Genomic DNA, 25,514 nt, shown 5'->3' with positions numbered 1-25,514 from the left:
ACCAAAGTAGCACCAAGTGAAATCCTTATTTGAACCAAAAATACATCAACAAAGAGGCTCTAGCAGGCTTTTAATAGCCCAAAAACACTCATGCTACAACAAATACCTACATATCATCAAAATCATTGTATATGTTGGGATCCTCATCATCAATATCACCATATAAGAATTAAACTAAGATAGAAAAAGCTTAGCGTGTTAAGTTGAGATATTGTTTGAGTGATAGGTACAATTTTACTAGGGTCATGACAGAGGAGTTCAATAATCAATGCAACCAAAATTGAGCTACATAGAGGCCATAATGCTCTTGATTAAATGCTAGTTCCAAACCCTCTTATATGACAAAATCCAATGGAAATGTTGCAATCCATCCAATACTAAAATCCCGAAAATTGTTAAGTCTATTGTATTTTGAGTGGGATCTAAAAATCTACTTTCTCTAAATGAAATTTAATGAGGTCAGAACCACTCTCAAACACTCTTGAGTCAATGAATGGTAATGTTAAAAGTTTAAGTAAAAGGATGAAATGAGGACCCAAGAGTTGAAGATTAGGCTTCCCCACTCATCAATTATTGTTTCGAAGCAAAATTAAGGGGAGATGCCTAGCCCTTTCGGAGGGGGGAAGCCCACAAGCGGAAACACATCTTACACATTGGGGAAACGTTTCCTCTTGCGTCTCCCCGAGTTTCCCCAAAAGCAGGAAGGGGGCAAGCGTTTCTCTAGGCATCACCTATCGCATGTGCATGGGAAACGTGAGGTGCACACACCCCACCCTGGGGGACACGTCCCTGTGGAACATTGAATTTATCCCTTGTGATGTTGCAACCATGTGATATATACCATGGAGGATGAACACTCGACTTTAGTACAATTGCATTAAGGAAGATATTTCATGAAGGTTGGTGATGGACATTGACACATATGTTGACTAGGAACATTGGAGGTTGGTGATCACATTGGCACACACAAGAGTAGCATAGGATACATGGGAGAACATGTGGCACATAGAGAGAGCATGAGTGCCTTGTAGGAAACTTGGATAGTAAACCACTATGTGTTAATCTTCCAATGCTCTATGTGTAGAACAATCACTTATTCCAATTCTTCTTCAATTAGAAATCACTTTTCAAATAAATTCAATCTTCCAACAACAATAACCATTTGTAGATAGAATAGTAAATCCAATGCAGAAGAGAAGACAACTAAGAGCAATAACAAGAGACACAAGATTTGGTCAAAGACTAGGGAAAAAGCCACAATGGGGAAAACCCTTTCTAAATTCTTCTTCTATTAGATTGTCATCAAATGTTCAACAGAGAGATACAATGTTCTAATTCATCAATAATGAGTCAAAGTCAAATCTTTGACAATCCAAATATTTACCAACCAATACCCAAGAGATGAGCCCAAAAGTCAAATCTAATCAACAAGTCAAATTTGCAATTCTGGTCGAAGTCAATAGCAGTGAAAGATGCCCTAACTAGTCCACAAGTCAATAGTCAAACTTCCTCCAAAAGAGCTCAGTCAACAGTCAAACAATTTGGCCTTCTTTGTTAGTCAAACCTCAGTCAAAACAATCATCAAAAGTTCAGTTAACAGAGAGAGGAGGTCTTCTATCAAACTTCAGAAATTTGCGGTCAAACTTCAATCAAAGGTCCGTGGTCAATCCAAGTCAAACTGCCCAGAAAAATCTAGCTCCTTCACCAATCAATTCGGCCTTCCACAATTGGATTTTTCCAAGTCAAACCAAGTCAAAGTTGGTCAACGACTAGTCAAACAATCCCAATCAAAAAGTCAATGCAGAAGTCAGATTTGTCGTCTTTCCCTTTGCATGTGTGAGCTCGAACCTCCTTATTTCAGACTTGTACGAACCAATCAAATGAGGAGAGAGAAAATGAGATGTGACGATGATGCTCCAAAGTAATGTGACATGATGTGCATTTATATGTGGTGGAGGAGACCCAATTTTTCCTTTAGATCGACCTGAACATTTGTGCACTTGTGGGATTCACCTTGAAAAATATATTTTTCCTTGACAAAATTAAATTCTTCTAAGGGCTAAGAGGGGTCTTTCTTGAAGAGGAAGGTTTTCCAAAGGAGGGAATTTGTCCCTGCGCTGCCAAATTAACACTGGCAGAGCAAGCATTGGAATAACAGTGTTTTGAATATCACACCATCTTAGAGGAGGCATATTCAACCCAGAGAGAACCATGCCTAAAGGCATTTCACCTTGGGGATTGGATAAACCCTAGTTTGACATATGTACATCCTTGTATTGTAGAGTGCTCCATGTGGGGTTTCCTTCTTGTTTACTATATGGACTTATGTCCTTTTATGTTAGCCTCTCACACCTATTTTATTTATAAAGGGTGGAGAAAGCTCTTGTATTCATTACCATAACTATACCCTATCTTTGTACTCGTCTTAGAGGTATCTTGTAGATAGCAAAAAATTAAGGTTCATGAGGAAACTGTAATGTTCCAAAAAGGAAATAACAGTGCTAAACCAGCAAAATACACATACTACACAAAAATATTCAGACAACAATTAAACACCCATAAAATTGCACCAAAATTGCGCCAAATTGAGTCATTTTATTATCAACGGAGAGTAAAATGCATGGAATGTGTGCACCTGGCTTGCCAAAGCAAGCTAGACAATCCCAAGTGAGAAAAATGATGCCTAAATGCAAAGGAAAGACTTATCTTCAATGTTTTGTGTTGGTGCTAGAAATTCTACAACCGCTGGCTAGAAGAAACCCCTGTTTGAGCCTCCAAAAGTTCTTAGAAACTTCTGCCAAACTAGTATTGAGCTCTCCACCAAAAACCTAGAAAGGGTTTGGCCTATCTCCAAGCCAAAGTCGAACTCACAAAATGGTGCAAATTCCCCAACTAACTAGCAATTCGTCCTGCTATAAGAATTAAGATTTCAAGCCCAAATATCGCCTGAAAAATTCTGAAATTTTAACCATGGACTCCACTTAGAAAACTCACAAAAACCCAAAAATGGTTTCGCCGGATTTTGACCTTCCAAAATCGACCCCCAAAAAGCCCTATGCCCTCCAGAACTGCTGAAACACACTAACTGTCAATACTCCAACAAAATCCTCCCCAAACACTCTAGAAAGGTAGCAATCACCTCGACCAATACTTCCCTTATTTCTCCCAGCAAGGAACAACTCCAATGGTTGAGTCTCCACTAGTGTTGCACTAATCGCCAAATAATCACGATAATATCGTTTTATCACGATTTTTTCAAAACAAAGATAAAATTGGGTGATAAAATCGTGGTTTTTTATTATAGCCAATTTTTCCGAAAAAAATCGCGATTTTTATCCAAAAAATCGTGGAGAAATATATATATATATATATATATATATATATATATATATATATATATATATATATATATATATACGAGGACGAGAAGATGACCCAAGCTACCCCTGCCACCAGTAGAGGATGTGGTCTACCTCCTGTAGCTCCTAGTTCTTCAGCTTCTAGAGCACAGTAGAGTCTACTGCCAACTCCACCAACATCCACATCTAGAGGGGCAAAGGAAATCAGTAGTATTAGACTTTAGTTATTTGGTTCATTTCATTGTATATGACATTATGACTCATGATATGAGATACATTACTATATTTTTTGTTGATATTTTGAGGCTGAGTTGGGACTCAGGAGTCAAGACTTACTATTCAGGACATGATTCACTGTTATGTGTGATGTAGCACTAGAAATGATATTAAACATCTTATATATTAGTTCTTTTATCATATTTATGTGTCAATGTATTTATTTTATGTTGTATATGGTTTAGATATTAAAAAATTGAAAAAAAATGAATATTTTTGTATGTTACGATTTTTTCCCAAATATTACCGATTTTTTCCCCCGTCGAAATTATCCCGATAACGATTAGTGCAACATTGGTCTCCACCACCCATGTGTGTCCAATCTTTGCCCTTTGCGCTGGCCCCAGGAATTGCGAAATCCTCACTGAAGAAAGCTATCACCTTCAGCCCAAAAACTCACCCAAGTGAGCAGCAAATCACCAAAGCTTCTCTCCTGGAATTTCTCCCGATAATAGCACCTCTGAAGAATGCAAAGGACCTCAACTTGATTTCCCCATTGTGTCCTCCGGAAATATGCACCCCTGGAAAAAATCTAAATGCAAATGCTAGAAATCACACTAAAAATCACCTCCAAAAGATTATGGAAGAACCTCTCTAGGGTGGCACTCGAAGTCCCCCGAAGAAAGGGTGAGTTCTCTGCTCGAATAACTCGTGCCAAACAACAAGTGACCCGACTAAGCAGCTCGAGCAACTAAGAAGAAATTTGATATGCCAAAGATGTCAAATAAAGAGTGTTGCCTCCATTTTATAGATTTTGTGGGGCCTTTTCCACTCCTTCGTGGGTCCCTCACTAAGCCTTCGATTTTCCCTCTCATGCATTTCGAACCATTGGCTTAGGGAGTGTGTATTTCCTTGTGTGGGTGGCCCCACATACTACTAACAAAATCCCAAAGTAACTTACTTCTAACTCCTAAGTCTTCTAATAAAAATGAAATGGGCCCCGTCACCTCCAAAATTGGCCCCAAAATGTAGAAATTAATCCCATTCCAAAATAATTTAGGAAAGGACATTACAAAAGCTCTAAGGGACAGAAATCTTGTAGGAAGAAAGAAGTTACAATTCATGATGAAACCCTAATAGCTAGATCTTAGTGATCATGAGGAAACCATAAGAGAAGACCAAGAGAGAGAGAGATTTTGGATGTTCATGGAGAGATTGCTCTTGTGTGATGCTAGGGTTTGTGCTCTGGGTATAATCCTAGAGAAGAACACAATATTGAAAATGATGATGATTATTATGGTTCTTATTGTAGCATTAAGGTCGTTACACTAATAGAAGACATGGAGAGCGGAGCTAATGCCTTGCATGAGTTGTGTAGCTTTGTTCGTATGGGATGTGAGGCAAGGGTAAGATCATGGAGCGACTAGCTTGATCAGTCTTCAGCTTGGTGTGATGCCCTACTTGGAAGAAGACTCAATTATTGTATCCTTGACATTCTATGGAGGCCTTGGTGATTGTGTTGATGCATGAGCTTAAGACCTAGAGTTTAAGGATTCAAATCCTAGGATGGAGATGTTGTTGAAGCTTGTGGTAGATTTGAAAGGTCTTATGCACAGGCTTGGTGTCTTAGCATGTGGAAGATGATTTATTGCCACTTTAGGTGCTTGCCTGGTGGGTAAGTGATTTATGTCTTATTGCCTAAGTCTAACTTAGAAAAAGTATAATAATTAAAGTCAATTAATTATTGTGGACTATTAACTCATTTCCTAAGGATAAATAATTTAATTATTTAAGTGACTTAGAAATACTCTCAACCAATGATCCCCAAGATCTTCTAGAAGTGAGATTACAGTTAAGGATTCAGGCTTAATGATGATTATAAAAGAAGCCTAGCAAAGAGGTGAAGATACAAGAACACAAGAGAGAGAGGCAACTACAACATTCTTGGGAAAGCGATTTTCTCAAGGAGAGAGTGAATTCTCTAGAGCACCAGGGTCAGTTCGATAGAGGAGAAGGAAGAAGAATACAAAGATAATTTCGAGGTGTTCCCAAGAGGCTGATTTGCTAGGAATTGGAGAGGCCAAATTGTTGAAGTGAGAAGGAGGCACAGTTGCTAGGGAGGTCAATTTGGTAGGAATGAGTTGTCAATGCGAAAAGGTCAAGTGAGAGCTAGGCGTAGAGGCCAATTTTCTGGTGAGAAGTGGGTCGAATTTCTTCAAAGTTTGATTTCTAGTTGGTCGGTTTTCTTTGGGCCGAATTATTCCAGTGGGGCCAAGTTGAAGGTTTCAGAAACTATATTTTATTTGTAAATTCTCTATGGGTCAAAACCCTGTTTTTTTGGATTAATAAATGTTGGAGAATTGTTGTCAGTAGATTATTTTTATTGCAATGTGTGATTTATGATTTATCTCTCCAATTTATTTCCACAACATATATTTTTAGATGTTAAAATATCAGTGATTTTATTTTTCGGTGATTCAGGATTTATTTCGATAATTAAATAAATTGTTAGGAATATATAATTTTCGTGAGAAAATAAATCTAGGTTGGTAGAGTTTTAACATGGTGCCAGAGCTTTATAGATAACTCTGTATTGATGGTGTTAGAAGCCACGAACAGCAAGGGATCTCCCCGGTATGAAGTCCCAATTAGACCTCACACCGTTCAAGATAGGAGCGCCATCCATAATATGGGTCTGACCACCATTACAATTATCTTAAGGATTTGCCTTGACTGCAATAAATAACATAATAGATCATACACATAGGTTTGAGGTCAACAAATAAGCTTTGTGAAACACCAATTGCAATGTATAAAAGGCACTTGCACGAAAGGGAAAAGAAAGAGTGAGCCTCTAGAAGAAACATAATAGTACTATCCCAAAAGGGACACACATGAGCAAAGAAAGAATTCTTAGTTAACCTGCAAAATAGTACACAAGATAACGACGACCATGAAAGAAAATAACAACGCACATTCAACAAGATATATACCAAAGGCAACGAAATAGTTCATTTTCTTTTGTAACATTTAAAGAAAAGTCTTACAACATTCATGATACATGCATAGCTCTGAGAGCTTCTGATTATTAAGTGAAAGTTCCAAGTACAAAATTACAATGATGAAACACTAGCCCCAATAGTGGAACATGAAGCTACCACTTGCTTCTCCAAAGAATGATCTTCTCTCCTATGCTAAACTAGAGAAGCCAAGGCTAAATCTCTAAAAGTCCCCTTACATGAGGCATGAGGGCCTATTTATAACAAATGGGGTGACCTTTCACCTCCCCATGTGACTCTTGACCTTCCCCATGACTCTTGAGCTACCAAGTGACTCTTGGGCTCCCAAATGACTCTTGAGCTCCCAAGTGACTCTTGAGCTCCCTAATAACTCTTCACATTCCCTATGTGACTCTTGGACTTCCACACTCACAATTTACATTTTATTATTATTATTCTCAAATACAAATTACATTGGACAAAATGTGGCTATAGCCATAAGACAAATAAATACATGTTCAAACTTGAGGAAACTCCAACTCAATGACCATAACTTGTAGCTCAATGGTAACATATACATACCAAGCTCTATATTCAGGTGCTATATTTCCAACCTTCAATGGAAGATTTGAGTTATATTTAATATTTCCCTCCAATCCATCCAGGTATATAGTCTTGGAACCTATTTGTATGATCTTCCACAACAAGAATAGCTTCATATGCAACTTGGCTAGCTCAACTACATATTCCAGAACATATTCTTTCGTTACTTCTACATAATTCTAGGTCGTCACCTATTTAATGTTTCTCAAGAACTCTTCTATTTCTTTCCTAATAACATTCTTACTCTTTGAATTAAGAAAAAACTTTCGATAGAAATCACATAGGAGAATTTTTGCCGACACGTTTCGAACCATCCAATGTGTTTCATACACATTGGATGGTTCGAAACGTGTCGACAAAAATTCTCCTATGTGATTTCTACCGAAAGTTTTTTCTTAATTCAATATGGATCACATAAGCCTGAATTCAAAAATTCTTACTCTTTGTTTCCACAAATGCACCAATAGAATGTATTTTGTGCATTCTTACCAAGGCATCCAATCCATGGTACAGTCATGAATATGTTGATATGGTGTTGATTAAATTGTTGAGTTGCTCATAGACCTGTATAAACATTTTGATCTTTGCTTTCTCCATCTCAACATTTTTTTCTTCCTTTCCTAACCAACGTTGGGGGTGCCACCTTCTTGGATCTCATCTATAGTTGCATAAGTTGTCTTCAAAACTTTCACCTTCTCCTACGATCCTTTTTGAACTGCATGCAAGGGCACCACTACCTTATGTAGAGTGATCATTTCCTCATACACCTGCCTCATTGTGTCTCCCAGCGACTGAAGCTCTTCAAATATAGCTGCTTGTAACTCTCTTCTGTTAGAATTAATGGAAGACAACCTTTGATTTTCAGCGAGGAGATGATCAATCTGTTGCCTTGCAGTATCCAATTCCTTTGCTAATTGTTCATTTTCTCGCATCAATAAGTTAGTATTCTTCTTTGTGGCTTCTGCAAATGCTACATTCATTGGAGGTTTTGCTCTTGGATTCTTCCTATTATTAGACACAATCACCCTTTCTATGTGAATGGAAACAAGGCGATCAGGATCATTTGCGAAATACCTTCATCTTTCTTGTACTATTCTGCTCTTCAGCTCATTGAAGGTGAAGTTTGAAATATCCATGACCCGATCATTAGGTGGAGAAAATATTCTCGATTCACTGAATGGGATATGGCCACCAGTAAGAGGAGGCAGGGGTTGATAGCTTGTTTGCTCTACAATCAGCACAATATTTGCTTCTTGTCATCCTCCTCTTGTTCATCATCTGTGTGTTGAGCCTGCAACTCTTCCTCCAAAACTCTTTCAAATTCTTCCTCCTGTTTCCTCCCACTTTCTTCTTCTAGCTTTTGCCATTCTTCTTCTCTTTGCTTCTGCAATGCTTCTTCTCGTTGTTTCTTCTTATCCTACTCTTCTTTTCACTTTTTCAGCTCTTCCCTTCTTTTCAGGATGTCTTCCCTCTTCTTCCTTTCATGTTCTTCCTTTTTCTTGCATTCCTCTTCTTGCTTATGCTCTTCTTCTCGCTTCTTCCATGCTTCTTCTAATTCCTTTCTTTTCCTCCCCTCTTCGAATGCGCTTTTGGTGTTTGGATTTGATTTGAATTTTCTGCTCCTCTCCTCTTCAGGATCATGTATTATCTTCCTCTTTGGCCTGACAACACTAACTAGAGTAAGCACTTCCTACTAATTCCCTTCTTGAACAATATCTGGTACATGAGTTGTATTAGAAGGGCCTGCCTCGTCACCTGGTCCATGTGCCCTAGAAGCATTATACCAATTCTTCATCTTTTCCTCATCTTCCCAAGAGTTGGAAGCATATGGCCAGGAAAATGCAACTTAGCACAGTGTTGTTTACACACACCTCTAGGGTCATATCGATGAAAACTCATTTCACCAAACCTGAGGTGGGTAAGTTTTTTGAATTCTGCTTCTATTGCCTTTAGATTCTTAAGCTCGTATGATCCTACTTACAGGGGAAAGAGAGGCCAAGGTCGCTTCTTCTTCCTCTACAATAATTGAGACAATCCTGTGCAAAGCTGATATCCAATCTCTTGCATGACCACCTTGTCGGTCACATACCTCGGCATGAGATGTGGAGGTCTTTGGGAACCGAAAACTCTGATGTATGTGCCTTGAGGAGAAGCAAACCAATTTGCTACTTCAACAACTGCTTCTTTAGCCTCATTAGTCATGCAAGGCGCCTCGACTTCAAAGATAATATGATATAGTACAACAAAGAAACCCTCAACAACTTATTCATATACCCCTCTATAACTAACTTTCGATAATAGCTTACAATAGATGTTGACAGGAAGTTGTTGTGGGGTCCATTTCCACTCTAGACCCAGGAACTCATTGCGAGCACAAATTCCATTGAGCAAGTAAGCGAACATATAAAATTGAGGATGCTCACCTTGTAATGCCTTCTTCGCCTTTGACACATTAATCTGCAGTTGTTGGGCAAGTATATCTAACCATTTAAAGATCTTCCCTTCTTAAACAACTAGGTAGAGCATGTGAATCCATCCTTCCTCACAAAGCTCAGTGCTTCCCCACCCATTCAATTTGTAGCACATAACCATGAGGCACTAGTAAACTTTCCTTAATGATTTAGTCTTGTAGATTCCCTCTAGATTCTAATGAAACTTGGTTGGTTCCTGCCACCATGACATGATCACATCCTTTGTATTCAAATGAGACAAAACTACATAATACTTTGAATTTAGATACTCTCCAGGCTTTGGAAGCTTGTAGTAGGAGTGAAGATCATGTGGCTGATAAGTGGAAAGATCAAGCCCACTTGCACTGTTTAGAATCATGTTCTTGCAATCTAAACCTTGCAGTATCCATCTTAATGCTTCTGCACACGGCAGCATCCGATATCTACAAGCAACCTTATGGAATTAGGATCTCTTGATATTAATGTAAATCTCCATGTCTTCTAAATCCTCTAGGAACCCTTTCTCATTGAAAGTCTCTTTTATGATCTGCCATGTTATGGTAGTGGATTTGTCAATGAAACACTCATTATTTGACATAATAGGCACTCTTGTTCTAGAACTATCCATGGCACCTTTGGTACTTATATAGTTGATCACTCATGGAATAGGGTTAGGGTTTTGTGCATGCAAGTCGGAAATCTAGGAGCCAAGGATTATTTAACTGGCACTTGTGACAACGCTAACTTTAGAAAGTGCGCCCACACTGTCATCAAGTGATGTCCATTAGTTAACCAAAGGGAGTGTGCAGTATCTGTCATCAAGAAGTGTGCAATTAAGTGCCTCCAACAACTGCATAGTTGATAGCCACAACGGAATGTGCAATTGACTGCCACAAGGGATTGTATAGTTGATTATCACAAGATATTGCACAATTGTCTATCACAAGGGATTGTGTAATCCCTATTGTCAAGGCATGTCAATCACTGCCATCAGGAAGTGCACAGTTATTCGTGACAAGGAGTGATTGTCATCATGAAGTGCACAATAACTGCTTGACAGGAGTGCGCAATTGAGGGCATCACAAGCTAGGCATGTGAGAATAAGTAGTTGCGACACTTGGGATTCCTAGAAGAAGCCTTGAACACATAGAGAAGTAAGCTCAAGGATGGCTTTAACAACTCAAAACGACAATTCATATAATTGATCAGAGGCTCCAAGATTTGAATATAGGCAAAATTTTTGAGGAGGTTGTAGCAGCTACAACATTGTGAGAGAGAGATATGAAATCACTAGGGTTTGCAACAACGAGTTTCTTTTTCCTTAGGAACATAATTATTTTTAAATTTTGCAGTTAGGTTTTGTGGCTGTGGTCGATTTGTGAAAATAGCATCACTGAGTAGTTTGCGATATGAACACAAGTTGGATGGAGCTGCTAATTTCAATCTTGGGAAGGAGAAAATTACCATGATTCTGAAAATGAATGGTTTGTAGGATCTTGTGAACACAAACATTAAGGTTCCTTCAGATCCAAACCTTGCAACGAAGCATAAACTCAAAGATATGAAAGCAAGGTGTATAATTTTGAATGGTGTGAAGGATCATATAATTCCTCACATATCAAGGAAGGACACTGGACATCAAATGTGGGTAGCCATGACTGGTCTTTATCAGAGAACAAATGAAAACAAGAAAAAAATGTTGAGGGAGAAATTAACAAGCAGTAGGATGAATAGATATGAGACCGTAACATCTTACCTCACAAGGATCCAACAGGCTCGTGATGAGATTTTAGTTGTTGGGGAAACTGTGAATGATTCGAAGTTGGTGAAAGTTGCTCTGAAAGGTTACGTTAAGCATTGGACCACCTTTGTTGATGAGATCCTTGGAGGCAACAACTTTTGGATTGAAGCCAATTGTAGGATGACTTTATCGAGAAGGAGATCTAGGAGAACTCACTGACTAGAGGGCAGCAAAAGGGTACTGAGGAGAAAGATGAGCTTGCTCTTGCTACACAAGCAAAAAAGGACAAAGGGAAGGCCAGATAGAACCAGAATGAAGGACTGCACAGAATAAAAAGGAGGACATGAGCGAAGTCCAAGTGCTTTGCATGTCACAAGTTCAACCATTTTTCCAGTCAGTGTCTAAACAAGAAGAAGGACAAGGGAAAGACAACTATGACAGCCACTATATAGATGGATGAGATGGGTGAAAAGTTTAAGAAAAACGTTTCCCTAGTGTCATGCCTTTCTAGATCCGTCACAAAAGGTGTCTGCTTTGTGGACATTGGAGCATCTTGTCACATGACGGGATCTCGAAACATCTTCACCAACATGACCAGTGAGCCTATGGATATACATGTAGAGCTTGGTGATAAGGCCAAGTATGCAGCAGAAGGCACTGGCAGTATCGAGTTTTTTGCATTTGTATTACAACAGTTTGCATATGTGTTTCTTTTACAAATTTGTGCATTTTTGGTTTATTTTTTTATAGTATTCATGGCTCAATCAAGGGCAGCAGGGAAGGGGCAAAGGAAGGTGAAGAATGTCCCCATAGGAGATACCCCTCCTCTCCCGATTTCATCATATTCTGCTGCAAGTATTCCCTCTATTGCAAGTAATGTTGAGAGAAGACTTCCTCCTAAAGGTAACACTGAGAAATATCCCTTGTGGAAATATGTCACGAGAGGAAGGGCCAAGCAGCAAGGTGGAGGGAGGAGGCAATGTTAATTGGAGATACAAATTTTACCGAAGTACTTTCACGAGCACATATTTCCGTGTGAAAGGCCATTTGTTGGCTTTACTAAGTTGTGGAGTTGGAGCCTGTACAAAAGTTCCTTTACAAAAGAGGAAAGAGATGGAAAGAGAGTTCAATGTTGGTATGGCAAATGTGGCTGCAAAAAAAAAAAATCAAGAATGATGACCCCCTTCCATTTTTGAGGAAAGGCAACAACAAATTCCCATTTGAGAGTTCTAGTGGGTGACAAGAAGCAAAAATAAAGGCAATTTTGTTGATTAGTGGTTGTCATTGATGTCATCCCAAGCAACACCAGGGCTACCCCAATCTTGCATGGAATTTTGACTTGACAACTTACTCTATTCTGAGTCAAGGATCTTCTAGATGCATTCTACTCGTCGATATGTTTCCGTTGATATATGGCACGCCAAGTAATTCTTCACGATTTGAGAGATATTCATGTTTGAAGTTAGTAATCCCAATTAGTGGGCTAAAACCCTATGGGGTTGTGGCATGGCACTCATAATTGGTTGTGGTCATTGAATAGTCAATAATTAATAAATAAAAAATTCTCCTAAAATCCCTCCAACGTTCACTTGTTGAGGACCCTCTCAACTCAAGATATTCATATAAATAATGACCCACATATCCTCCTCTAGTAGGGATTTTATGGCTTCAAACAGGTCATCGTGACATTTTCGCTATAACGTTTTTTCTGCATAGCTTCAGAAGCTAAAATTAAAATCCATTTGAGCCGAAATCTTGATGAACCTCGTGACCGAATTTCAAATCTTGGTTCGCTATATTTTCGGAGATATGACCTGTGGAAGTTAGGGTTTATGTAGGCTCCCGAATTCCATGTCAAACAGGTGACGTTGGGAAAATTGCCATAACTTTCTCTCTGAGCATTGAATTCAAATTTCGTAAATAGTCACAAAAAGAGAATGGATTGTAGTTTGTTGAGTAGCGTTTTCAGGGCCAAAGGTCACAATAGTGACACGTGGCACTTCGTACAAGTTCACTCTACTGTACTAGTCTATAATTAGGCCATTGTGGGAGATTGGGCATAATTTTTCTTGAAGAATTCAATCTTGATCAGAACTGTGGGGTTGGAAAGAGGACTCAGAGGGCTATCACCGGACAAAATTTTAGACTCTGGAGATCTGAAATTACATAGATATAATAGATTCAATATCGAGCTCCTAGAAGGCAAGAAAAAGCATGCATTCAAGGATCACTGCAATAAGAACCACACATCAACAGTCAAGGGTAAGTCTCCTACAACAAGTTATGTATTATTAATGTTTACATTTGAATTTTGAGTATCATCTCTGACATATGTTTCTGCAGGACAACGTCAGTATATACAGGGTCACGGTTATATCTCTCTGTCTCTATATGTCACTGTTAGTTTAGATACCACATTTTGAATGTCCTATTCTTGATACTACACATTTGATGCTACACGAAGTCTGCTAAATCTATATGATGTTGTAAGTTCATGTTACTTGACTTGTCATAGTTGATAGAATGGTCTCTGTTGTTGAACTTAGAACTTGGTCCATCACAAGTCTAGGGTCTGTCATTAGTTTTATCGTATATATCTTTAGGTCAGTTTTGGATATAGTCTTGCATAGAGTCCAAGCCTATATCAAGAGTGGGAGTCTTTGTCTACTGTTGCAACAAATCAACAACCAAACTGACAAGCACACTTCAGGTATGCATTGTAATTTTAATTTGTATTTATTCATTATTATGCATTTACATGTGTTTTGCAGGCAGAGGTAAGTTGAAGGGTATTTTGTTTTGTTTCGAGATTGGTTTCGCCTGGGAAAATTTTGCATGCAAGTAGAAGAAGATTCAAGTACAACTTCAAGCAAGAATTCAAGAACAGAAGTATCAAATCAAAGGAAGCATTGCAGCGGGACATCCTTTAAAGACATGATAGCCATCTGTATATTGTGAAGAAGTGTCAAGGCCAAGAGTCATTTGTAAAAGTGTCATCATTGGAAGAGTCATTATTGTAAAAGAGTCAATCTGCCTAGAGTTGAAAAGGCATTATGGGACGTATAGGAGTCTCTGTTGGGATGATGTCATGGTTGGGTTGCAAGTCATAGTGTGATTGGGTTTTAGGTCAAAATCATTGTAAATCATATTGTATCGTGGATAATTGTCCCTGGTACGGGAATCCACACTCTTGTCTCATTTCAGTCATTATAAGGTGGCAGGGAAGTGCTAGGCTGGTGCATGAAGTCGCCTACAGTTTGGAGCATGTGAACACTTCAAGGTGGTAGGTTGGTCTAGCATGTTGGGGCATCCATTCAGTTGACTATTGAAAAAACCAGGGCATTGGGGCGTCCTTCCAGTGGGAGTTGGAGAAGAATGTTTTTCTAGAATTCTAGGAAGTTGTTGCTTTCACTTCATTTGGGGCTAAAGATTAAAGAATTTATTAGAAAAGCATTTGGTGGTTCTTGCGTCTATTGTGTTCTTTTATTTATTGTTATTACTGCATAAACATTTATAATAATTGAAGATTAACAAATGCTCTGAAAAGATTTAAAAGTGTTAATTGCTAAGGAATACTGGTTCACCCCCCCCCCCCTCTCAGTATTTCCAACAAATTTCACTTGGTCCAATGGACAAGATTTTTCAAAAGGAGAAACGCGAAGAGCTTGATCTCGCCATTGCCTTTTTCTTCTACCAAAACTTCATATCCTTTAATGTTGCACGCTCACCTCTATTTATTGAGATGTGTTGAGTTCTAACTCAAGGGGCTCAATCATGGTATGTGCCTCCTAGTTCAAAGAAGCTTAGAACCACATTGTTGATGAAGGCAAGAAAAGAGGTGCAAAAAATGCTTGAGCCTATTAAAGCATCATGGCCAACATCTGGGGTTAGCATTGTTTATGATGGATGGACAGATCCAGCACGGCACCCACTCATCAACTTCATGGTGTCGTCCTTGAATGGTCCAGTTTTCATGAAAGCAGTGGATACACTTGGAGAATACAAGGATGCACAATATATGGGTGAGTTGTTTATTAAAGTTATTGAAGATGTAGGTGTTGATTCTTGTGTGCAAATCATTACAGATAATGCACCTGTTTGCAAGGTTGCTGGCATAATTGTGGAAGCTAAATATCCACAAGTGTTTTGGACGTCTTGCATTGTCTATTCATTGAACTTAGCATTGAAATCCATTGCTTCTGATGTGCTCTAGACTGGTAACATTATTGAGGATACACGACATATCCGTAACTTTGTACAAAATCATACAATTGCCCTCACTATCTACAAGGAGTACAACAATCTGTCATTGTTGAACATTGTAGATACATGGTTTTCCTCTTCATTCATCATGTTGAAGAGGTTGAGGGAGGTCAAGGCCGCTCTTGGGGCCATAGTTATTTTAGATTTTTGGTATTTTTGGAGAAAGACAGATCAAGTAGCCTCTAAACGAGTGAAGGACACAGTGCTAGATGATGTTTGATGGGAGAGGGTAGATCTACTTATTTAGATCATGGACCCTATCATTTCTTTGCTTCGATTTGCAGATACAGACCAACCCATCCTACGAGAGGTTTATGAGGGATGGGATTCCATGGTTGAGTCTGTGAGGAGCCTTATTTTACAGAGTGAGTGCCCCGAGTATGAAACATCACCAGAGGCTTTCTGTGGTACCATACAGGATATTCTTGTCAACAGATGGGACAAGAATTGCACACCCTTACATTGTTTGCCTCACTCATTGAACCCAAAATATTACAGCCATGAGTGGCTGAATGGTGGAACTTCCCGCAGTTTCCCTCCTCACATGGATGGTGAAATCTCAAAGGGGAGGAAAGATGCATTCAACCAGGGTTTTCAGGATAGAGCATTACTTGATGAGGTGGAGGATGTCTTTGCAGAGTTTTCCACTAGCACTGGTCGATTTGCAGGATATGATCTAATTAGAGACAGGGGGGCTAAGAAGCCCTATTCTTGGTAGGTAAATCATGGGGCAAAAAGCCCTCCTCTACAGCAGTTATCCATGGGGCTCCTCTCTCAGGTGACTTCATCCTCTTGTTGCGAGAGGAATTGGAGCACATATGGGAATTTGTATAGTGTTAAGAAGAGCAGTCCAGGGCAAAGACAATGGTGTATGTGCACACCAACCTTCATCTTATTTACTAGCAGAGGGAAGAGTGGTTGAAGGGAAAGACAAAGATGTGGGATGCCTTTCCTGATGATATGAGTCTGGACAGTAGTGTGAATTGGCATTGGCCAACATGGATCTCAATGATCCAGTGCTAGAGCCTGTTAGATTTGATGATGGTGATACTGTAGAGGGGTCATCCTCCACACTAGCATATGCAGAGACGACTTTGGATACAGCAGAGGACGATGCCATAGAGGAGAGCAGTGGTGACCATGATGATGAGGACAGTGATGTTGATTTTGATGATGACTATGAAGATTGATGATTCATGAGTCATGAGCTACCTACCGCCTTGAGGCTTGTATACTTGTAGTTGTTTTGTATTTTCTATTTCTATTTGCCATTAGCATTGCACTACCTATGTAACACATTTTGATTTTGATGACTTAATGAGAAAACTACAACTGTCAGTGTCTTTATCTTACTATCTTGTCTTTCTCCTATTGGATCATTGATGAATTGAATATGTATTATCATTTATGAACTTAAAATTTATGATTTATCATTTATGTGACATGTCACAAATTACAATTGTATTTGAATTTTGTATGTACTATGCATGCTATAATGTTACTAACTTTGTAAACAATAAAACAAACTAGATGAAGATCTATGTTTGAAATCAATGAATTTGTATCATGAATGAAAATTTGTGTAAGAAATATCTAATTTTTAATATATGTATATAACTTATCTGAATGTGTCATGTTCCGGGGGGTCAACATGTTCGAATCCCCATATCGATGAATCTCGAATCCACATGTCAGGTTACTTAGCTATTAATCTAACAAGCAGATCTAAGTTTGCAGAAGTTATTATTCAAGATTTAGCAATTTGGGGAAGTCCTCAACTAAGCCAACTGACTCTTAGATTACAGAATCTAAAGAGCCCACTGTTTTTAATTTCTGAAGTCATCTTACGAAATATTTTATTTGCAGGGTTGTTCTTAGGCTTGTGCCTCTTTTAAAATTTCCAGTTTCTTTATAAAGTTGTGCGAAATTGTTTAGATCTGGCTCATAGAGGGTTTTGATCTGCAGATCTACTAGATCTGTAGAATATCATTGTAGATTTGTAAATTTCAATTGTTTTAATTCATTGGGGTTTTGGGTATTTCATATTTTTTGTATATACACGCTTTGGGGTTTTCTGTCTTTTGTTTGCACAGGAACAGATCTGAAGATTGCAAACGATTTTTGTGGATTTTAGAGACAGATCTGGGCGTTGGAGGGCAAGATCTAATCTCCATTTTATTTGCAGGTTGAAGAGAAATTTCAGAAAGATCGTGGGCAATTTTTTTTTAGCGCCTTAAGGCCCTGCGCTACCCATCTCGAACCCCCTGCTTTTCTTCTTTCCTTCTCGACCTGGGTTCTCGGCCTCCCTCCTTGTTCTCGGCCTCCCCTCCCTTCTCTACCCCCCTTCTCCTCTGTCCCCTGCTCCTCCGTTCTTCCCTTACCTCTGCCTTTCTCGACCTTCATTCCCTCTCATTCTCGACCTCCCTCTTCTCACCCTCAAGCCTCTCTTCTTTCACTCCCTATCACCATAAATTTTTCCATAAAATTCCCAAAAAAATTTACCAAATTTTAACAAAATATTTGTCAAAAAAAATCTAAGTTTGACAATTAGATTTGAAGATTTTTAGTGACTTGGGCAACTTATCTCCGAGTATCTTCAAGCCCCTAAGGGCTGACTGGTGCACATCCTCTAAACCCCTACTCCATTTCATTTATCTGATTGAAAGCAAGACTAATAGTGGCATAGAATTTCAAATAGCTAAAGTTTAGCAGTAAATTTAGTTTACATCTTTTACTGCAGTACATTTCAGAAATAGAATTATTTTCAGTAACCTTTTGCATGCTAATTGACAAATTTCTGAACATTGTTTCACTGCTTTTCAGTAATTTATTTTTGAGTTTTTTTAGATCAAATACACCACTAGATCAGAAATAGTAAAACTCAAAAATTATCTGAATTATTAGTTAGCAGTTTGTCATTTGAAGTTTTTGTTGTTATACATAGAAAAAATCTGAATATTGCATGGTAATAGGACTCCTGGTTTAAAATATATTGCTAGCATTGACATTTGTTTTAAGAGCAAATTACTAAACTGATATTTTATTAATGTAATCTGAGTTTTAAAGCAATTAGTTAAATTTCTAAAGTACATTTGATTTTACATGTTCATGCAAGTAGGACTAATCTAGTTTTACTTATGCACCTAATGATCTTTGATTGAGCACCTCATGCAAATGGATTTCTGAATTTAAAAGTGTTTTATTTCCAGCATTTTGTATCGGTTTCCTATTGTATATTCCAGTAATTACTTGTGCAGATTTTACATTTTACATTGTTGGTATAAGTATTTGCTTTCACATTAAGATAATATTTCTGAGCCTTAAGTTAAAAAAAACACTCGCCATATATTTCAGAATTAATTTTAGGCCCTTTGTTCCGCAATCATATCATTTCACTTTGCATTTGCATACTAAGCTAGTACTTGCACATTAAAACTTTACTTCCAAGCATAAGCTTGGTTGATAGAAACATTTAGGGATCAAACTTAGAACAGGAATTTAACTAAAATTAACCAAGTCCCTGCATTTCACATAGTTTTAAGTTTTGCATTTGCATATAAGATAGTTGAATCATTCAACAACAGTTTCCCATCCTTTACTTGAACTTTATTTCGCACTAGTATCATTTTTCTCAAATCAATTTGAATCCTTAAAATCTTGCGCAGTCTAAAACAAGTATTGGTTGCTTAGCTATGTCTCCCAGATTGGTTGGTTCCCAATGAATCTCTCCTCTTTCCATTTCCATAGGGTCTACCCCCTTAGTTTGCTATTGGGAGATAGCTAAAATGGAGTGATTGGGAATCAATGTGACAGCCCCCAATTTGAACCATTGTCGCGGTGCCTAGACATTCTATGCAACAACATATTATCATTAAGCAATTAAACATAAAATTTCAACAGTAATGCAATGAAAAAAGTAGGATCATAAAGAGACAACCAAGCATAATAGAGACAACAAATTTACCCTGGGAATACCTAACCTTGGAAAAAACAAAACAAATTTTCTTCTAAGGAGAAATTGTTCTTCAACAATATTTACAATTTCAAGCGAATTCTAGAAAACCGTGCAACAAATCCATGTCCAAGCTACCAATCAAACCTGGTCAAATACTAGCTAGTCAATCCTTGGTCAAACCTCCAAAAATAAGAGAAAATAGTGCTGGTCAACACTGGTCAACAGTCTGAATTTTTGCCCTGAGGTCAGCTCAGTCCTGCGATCAAAGGGTCTAGGGTCAACTGTGGTTGACTGTGGCCCAAATCTGCAGTCTAAGTCTTCTTCTGTGGTCAAGCTTGCCCATTTCTCTGTGGTCAAATTCTTGGTCAAATTCAACAGATTCTCTGCCAAACAGAGCAGGTCAAACTCGGTCAAATGGAAGCCTCTTTATCTTGGTCAAACTTCAGATTTTCTCCTCTTGACTTCACATGTGTGAATAAAAAAAACAGAAGAATGTGTGTGATTTAAATTGGTCCAAATTAGGAGGTCAACTTGTGTTTTTATATTTGTCAAATGGGTGACTTTTTGACCAAAAGTCAGCCCTTAATGGTGGGGGTGGCTTGATCATTTGCGGCCTACATGCAGCCCAAAGATACATAATTTTCATTTTCATATTTTATAATTTTCCTTGGCTGACTTGCGAGACCTTTTTTGGCATGCGGGAATACCTCCCAATGCTACACAAAAATCAACACTTGCTAGGAGGCATTGGTGGTCAGGGTTTTCTTGCTTCCCCTACTGTTTGGAGAGCTTGAAATTCTACCAGCTTGTCATAAGTTCAGCATGCACATGTATTTTATCTGTTATATATAAATGAAATGTTTCAATTGTTCAATTATTGTGTACTTGCATATTTTATTTTCAGCTTGTGTTGTATTCCTGATTGGGGAAAATTTCCAGCACTGGTTGTTTGGGTTGATTTGACATAACAAATGGCTGAAATTGTTCATAGAGTTCGTGCATATCTAGAAGATTGGTAGAATAACTGCTGTAAGATCTGTTGTTAAAGTTATTTCAGATATGTTATATGCATAGGAAAGTGTACCTTAAGGACTGTGACTTGTTGCAATTGATGTGCACTTGTTTGGTATCTTTTTTCTTGAGCTGCCTAGTAACTTGGATTGAACTGAACTGAAGTATTTGCTGCTGTAATTATATATTTCAAATCAGCCCCAAGGCTGAAAGATCTTGGGACTAGATTTGGAAAACCTTTATTGAAAGGTGAAACTTCAAATTTGCATTAATTTCCCTAGATCAGAATTTCTACACGAGGAGCCTTGGGGGCTTTAATGCAACTAGGGTTCAGACTGTGAATGGTGCAATCAAAACAGTGTCTGGTTTGTAGCCATGATTATCTTTATAGATTTTTCTCTTAATTCATTAAATGGCTTACAATCAACAATGCTGCATACAAGAAGAGCTTCTCAAGTAGTCTCAACTATTTTCAGCAACATTAACACTGATCTTATTGTTAAGATGCAACTATGATTATCTTTGACACTACATAAAAATACAGTAACAGTCATTTCAAAAGCTATTTCACCTACTTCAACTTGATTTAATATTGAAACACTCATTAAGGAATTAATATAATAATTATGATTGCAATTTCTACTATAGTAACCATGATTGATTATCTAGAAGATAGTGGAACTTATTTCAATGGTAGCATTTTGTAACACTGCCAATCATAATAAGCTACCGTAGTTTTTCAAGATAAGATTAGATCTCATTCTGCAAAGCTTTTGTTTGCTTTGTTGTCTGTTTATCATATGACAATTGAACTAAAAGTTAACAGAAATTTGAACTGCAATTAAAAGATCTTACCTCAAAAAGAAGTGACTCTGGTGGAATGTCAAAGATACTATCACCTTCACTCTCTGCCACCAATCCACAGGTGACTTGTCCTGAACCTAGTGCACACCCATCATCCAATTCTACATGCTCATTTTTAATGCAGAAATTTTCACCTGCATCAGATTCTATATTTGACAAACGTTGCGAGCATGATTCAGCATGTTCTAGAACACACTTGTCATCAGCACAGCCTTTCAAGAACCCATGGCCTTCCAATCCACAGGTGATTATTTCTGTACCTGGTACACATTCATCACCTGATTGTGCATTCTGATTCTTAACAGAGGAATTTTCAGCTGCATATGAGTCTGTATTAGGCGAAGGCTGGGAGGATGATTTGGAAAGTTCTAGGTCACTTTTTCCATCAGTGATAATATTGTTTTCCATGGCTAGGACTGGAACACTGCCTTCCAAATACCCATCACATTTATTACCTTCAGTGAACATGCTTCTGTCACAGAGAGGCTTATCTGGTAGATTTAGATTATAGACAGCATCTACCTGTAAATTTCGAATGAGACATTGTTAGAGAGGGTAAATGTTCACATGTTTCAATAGCACAATGGTGAGTTTGCAACTTTGCATACACCAAGTAAAAGAGTTATGCTAACCAAATATTAGTATAGTAAATCAACTAGTTAAGGGTGTCTGGCACTGTTGGGCAGTTTATTATGTCTTTTTATCAAGATTATATATATATACACACACACAGGAGTTAATTGACTTTCTTCCTAGAGTCCAATACCTATTTTGTGATATTATATATCAAACATGATGGGTCTCTTCGTTCAGTAATGGTCTTAAAGCGATGTGATTTGAACATAGTTGAATTCATCCAAAGGAGGGAACTATATCATTCATACAATGGTAGGCATGCTCACAAATGATTATTTATGGATCCATCTATTTCACATACTTATCAGCGTAGGACAGCCCTAGTGACAAGCATAATCACTTTACAATAAACGCACACCTCGTCAGTAACAAAATGCAAGAAGAAAAGTAAGTAGTTTGAGGAAGTTACTTCACTGTTTGTAAGATTTTCTGTATAAACTGTGTAATTACAGATTCTTTCATTTCAAGTGTAACTTGTTGCTCATCAATAGAGAGGAAAGAGTAATGTGTGTTGGTAAGTAGCTAAGCCGCATAACATGAGGATGGTTAGAACCAGTATAAATCCATTTTAAGCACGCATCTAACATGAGCCGAGGGATCAAATTTCTTCAGGTGCAAACTTCTTTTAGAGTGCAAAATACGTGTAATTTATCATTGTTTAAATTGTATTTTTTAATGCTATATAGAGTACATAACTTAAACTTGTAAGAATAAAAAGTCTTTGTTGAATTTCGACAAAAAAAATAACATATACCTAGAAAAAGACCAAACTGTAAAACATTGAAACCACTAAAAATTGTTTAACCATAAAAACTTATTTTTTTCAGTATCTTTATATATCTTAACATAAATGTAGCGTAATTAGTTAACTTCGATCTTTAAATAGTTTATTTAAATCTTGTGTTGAAATATCTTGAAAAGTATAAGGTTTAAACTTTAAACATCTTACTCGCACATTTTTTACTTCTAATTACTTTTATATTACATCATATGGGCAACTAACTAAACATGCATAGCATATCCTTTTTTTTTTATAGCCAACATTAATTTTTCTATTTAGAGAATATTTTATTTTTATTTTAGGAGGGACATGTGCCATCTCCACGTTGAGTACGGATAAAATTACACATCACCCTCATACTAGGTTGTAGAATGAGTCTCTCGGCCCAATGAGCCCATAAATGATCACGAGAAGATGGTTGGAATGAGCCCATAAATGATCGCAAGAAAATGGTTAGAATGAACCTTAAGGGTGGGACTAGCCTTGCAATGGAACCTTGCAGAAAATTCCATGACCAAACACAAGGCTCTAAGGAAACCACATAAGTAAGAAAAACACTTCGATCAATAAATGGTCTAGTGATGTAATATTCCTACTAGAAAATACAATGATAAACAAAGCAAACTTTTACATGTAACACATAAAGTCCAACATGCAATGAGTTATCCACAAATTCAGCCAAAAACTGCGCAGATCTGAGCCATTTTATTATATATAAGAGGAAACTACAAATCTGAATGGAATGTGTGCACCTGGGCTTCTTAAAGCAAGCTTGAAAAACCCCAGGTGAGAAAGTGTGTTGCTTGGATGCTAGGAAGCACTTCTCCTTTTGTTTTTGCGCTAGCCCTGGAAATCTGCAACTGCTGGCTGGAAAGAAGTTGTTTCTATTAATCAAGGTTGTCATTGATGTCAATGTGGCATTGGCTGAGATGGCAAATATTCTTGAGATGCCTAGTTCCAGATGATGATGTCATGAATCTCGTTTGACAAGGATGCCGTCAATTAATATGTCAAGCCACTAATGAAGAAGTCTTAAGAAGTGCCAAGTGCCAAATGCCAAATGCCAATCATGTGACTTATTTGATGATCTAGAACTTAACCCTTGATGACATATGGACGACTACACTTGATGAATGACCACACTTGATGATGGCACTTGTGAGGTCTTGATAACATGGTTGGAAGACTAGATGATGATGTGGAAGATCTCATTTGATGGTTGGAAGACTACCTCAGAGCTTTCCTAATGATGTTGGCTATGACATATCACTGCACCATTATATGATGACACGGGATGATACACTCATTGTTGGATACTATCATGATGACATGGATGTCCTAAATGAACTTATGATGATGAAGAAGCCAAACAATGGAGAAGCCATACTGTCCCAAACATTCCTCACGTTGTCCCAAACTTTTTATGCATAAAATTTAAGGACAGTCACAAAGAAATATTATTTTTTCCACCTTAGAGGCATCTTTTCTCAATGGGACCTAGACAATCTTAAAGAGGATTTTTTCCTCTTTATAATGAGCCCTTACTTGCCCCAAAATTCCCAGTGGTTGCTAAGAAAATGATCTTTTAAGTTGAGAAATATATATTTTAATGCAACCCGACATGAGCCGACTCATGCAACTTGGCCTCTCATTCAAGTGACGTGTCTCCTCACCTTAACGCAAAACCAGTATAAATATAAGTCCATCTCCTCATTCTAGCCATCAGATTTCGGTGATCTATTTTGAGATTGAGCACAAAATTCGGACAAGAATTACAGGAGAAAATAAGAGGCCGAGGACTTTGAAGTTTATTGTTTGGGAAACTTTTTAAGGAAGTTGTGGTCGAAGTTGCCATAGTTGTCGTGGTTGATGTTGCCGTAGTTGTCATGGTTGATGTTGTCATAATTGTCATGGTCAACGTTGTCGTAGTTGTCATGGTCATAGCTACCGTAGTTGAAGCTATCATAGTTGTCGTGGTTGAAGCTACCATGGTCGAACTTGTCATAGTTGTCGCAGTTGTCGTAGTTGTCATGGTTGAACCTACTGTGGTCGAAGTTGTCGTAGTTGCCGTGGTCGAAGTTGCCATAGTTGTTGTGGTCGAAGTTGTCGTGGTCAAAGTTGTCGTAGTTGTCGTGGTTGAAGCTATCGTGGTCGAAGTTGTCATAGTTAACGTGGTTGAAGTGTTAACTTTTTGGGATTAGACAAATAGGGCTTGTTGAAGTCTTCTCTTGAGAACAGAATAGGGCAGAGTAGGAGAACTTTGTGAAGCAGCATATTGAAGATTTATGGAGATCGTTGAAGACCATTATACATTGAAGCCATCATGAGGTGACCTTGAAGAAGTTTTGTTTGGGTAACATGAAGAGCAGTGGTGACATCTTCATGTGAAGAACAAGGTTGTCATTGATGACGAGACGTGGAGACTAAAGTAAAGAGATAGTTGAAGATTGACAGGGCTCGTTGAAGAAGACATTGGGAGCCATGAAGTATAACCAAATATATCTTGATGAAGTAAAGCCAAGGGTTGGAGCCTCTTAAAGACAAGGTTGGTGCCTTGGAAGATAAGGTTGGTTCCCTAGAGGATCGAAGTCCTCAAGAAACCAGGCCGGAGCCTGAACCGGATATAGGGTTGGAGC

The 25,514-nt window shown here is 38.0% G+C and overlaps 1 protein-coding gene across 1 annotated transcript in view; it reads right to left on the bottom strand.

Annotated features, from left to right (window-relative positions):
• LOC149205435 (SNF2 domain-containing protein / helicase domain-containing protein / HNH endonuclease domain-containing protein) overlaps window positions 1–25,514 on the bottom strand; it is a 460,346-nt gene that overhangs the window by 43,316 nt on the left and 391,516 nt on the right. The window contains exon 15 of the mRNA XM_089397405.1: window positions 21,453–21,983. Coding sequence (XP_089253531.1) covers window positions 21,453–21,983 — 531 coding nt within the window. The remainder of the gene's footprint in view (window positions 1–21,452; window positions 21,984–25,514) is intronic.

The sequence above is a fragment of the Pinus tabuliformis genome, chromosome 1_2, assembly GCF_031772625.1.
Source record: "Pinus tabuliformis cultivar Carrire ecotype Pingquan chromosome 1_2, CPIR1, whole genome shotgun sequence".
Lineage (NCBI taxonomy): Eukaryota > Viridiplantae > Streptophyta > Pinopsida > Pinales > Pinaceae > Pinus > Pinus tabuliformis.
Note: the sequence above shows the minus strand (reverse complement) of the source record. Positions and strands in the feature narration are given on the sequence as shown.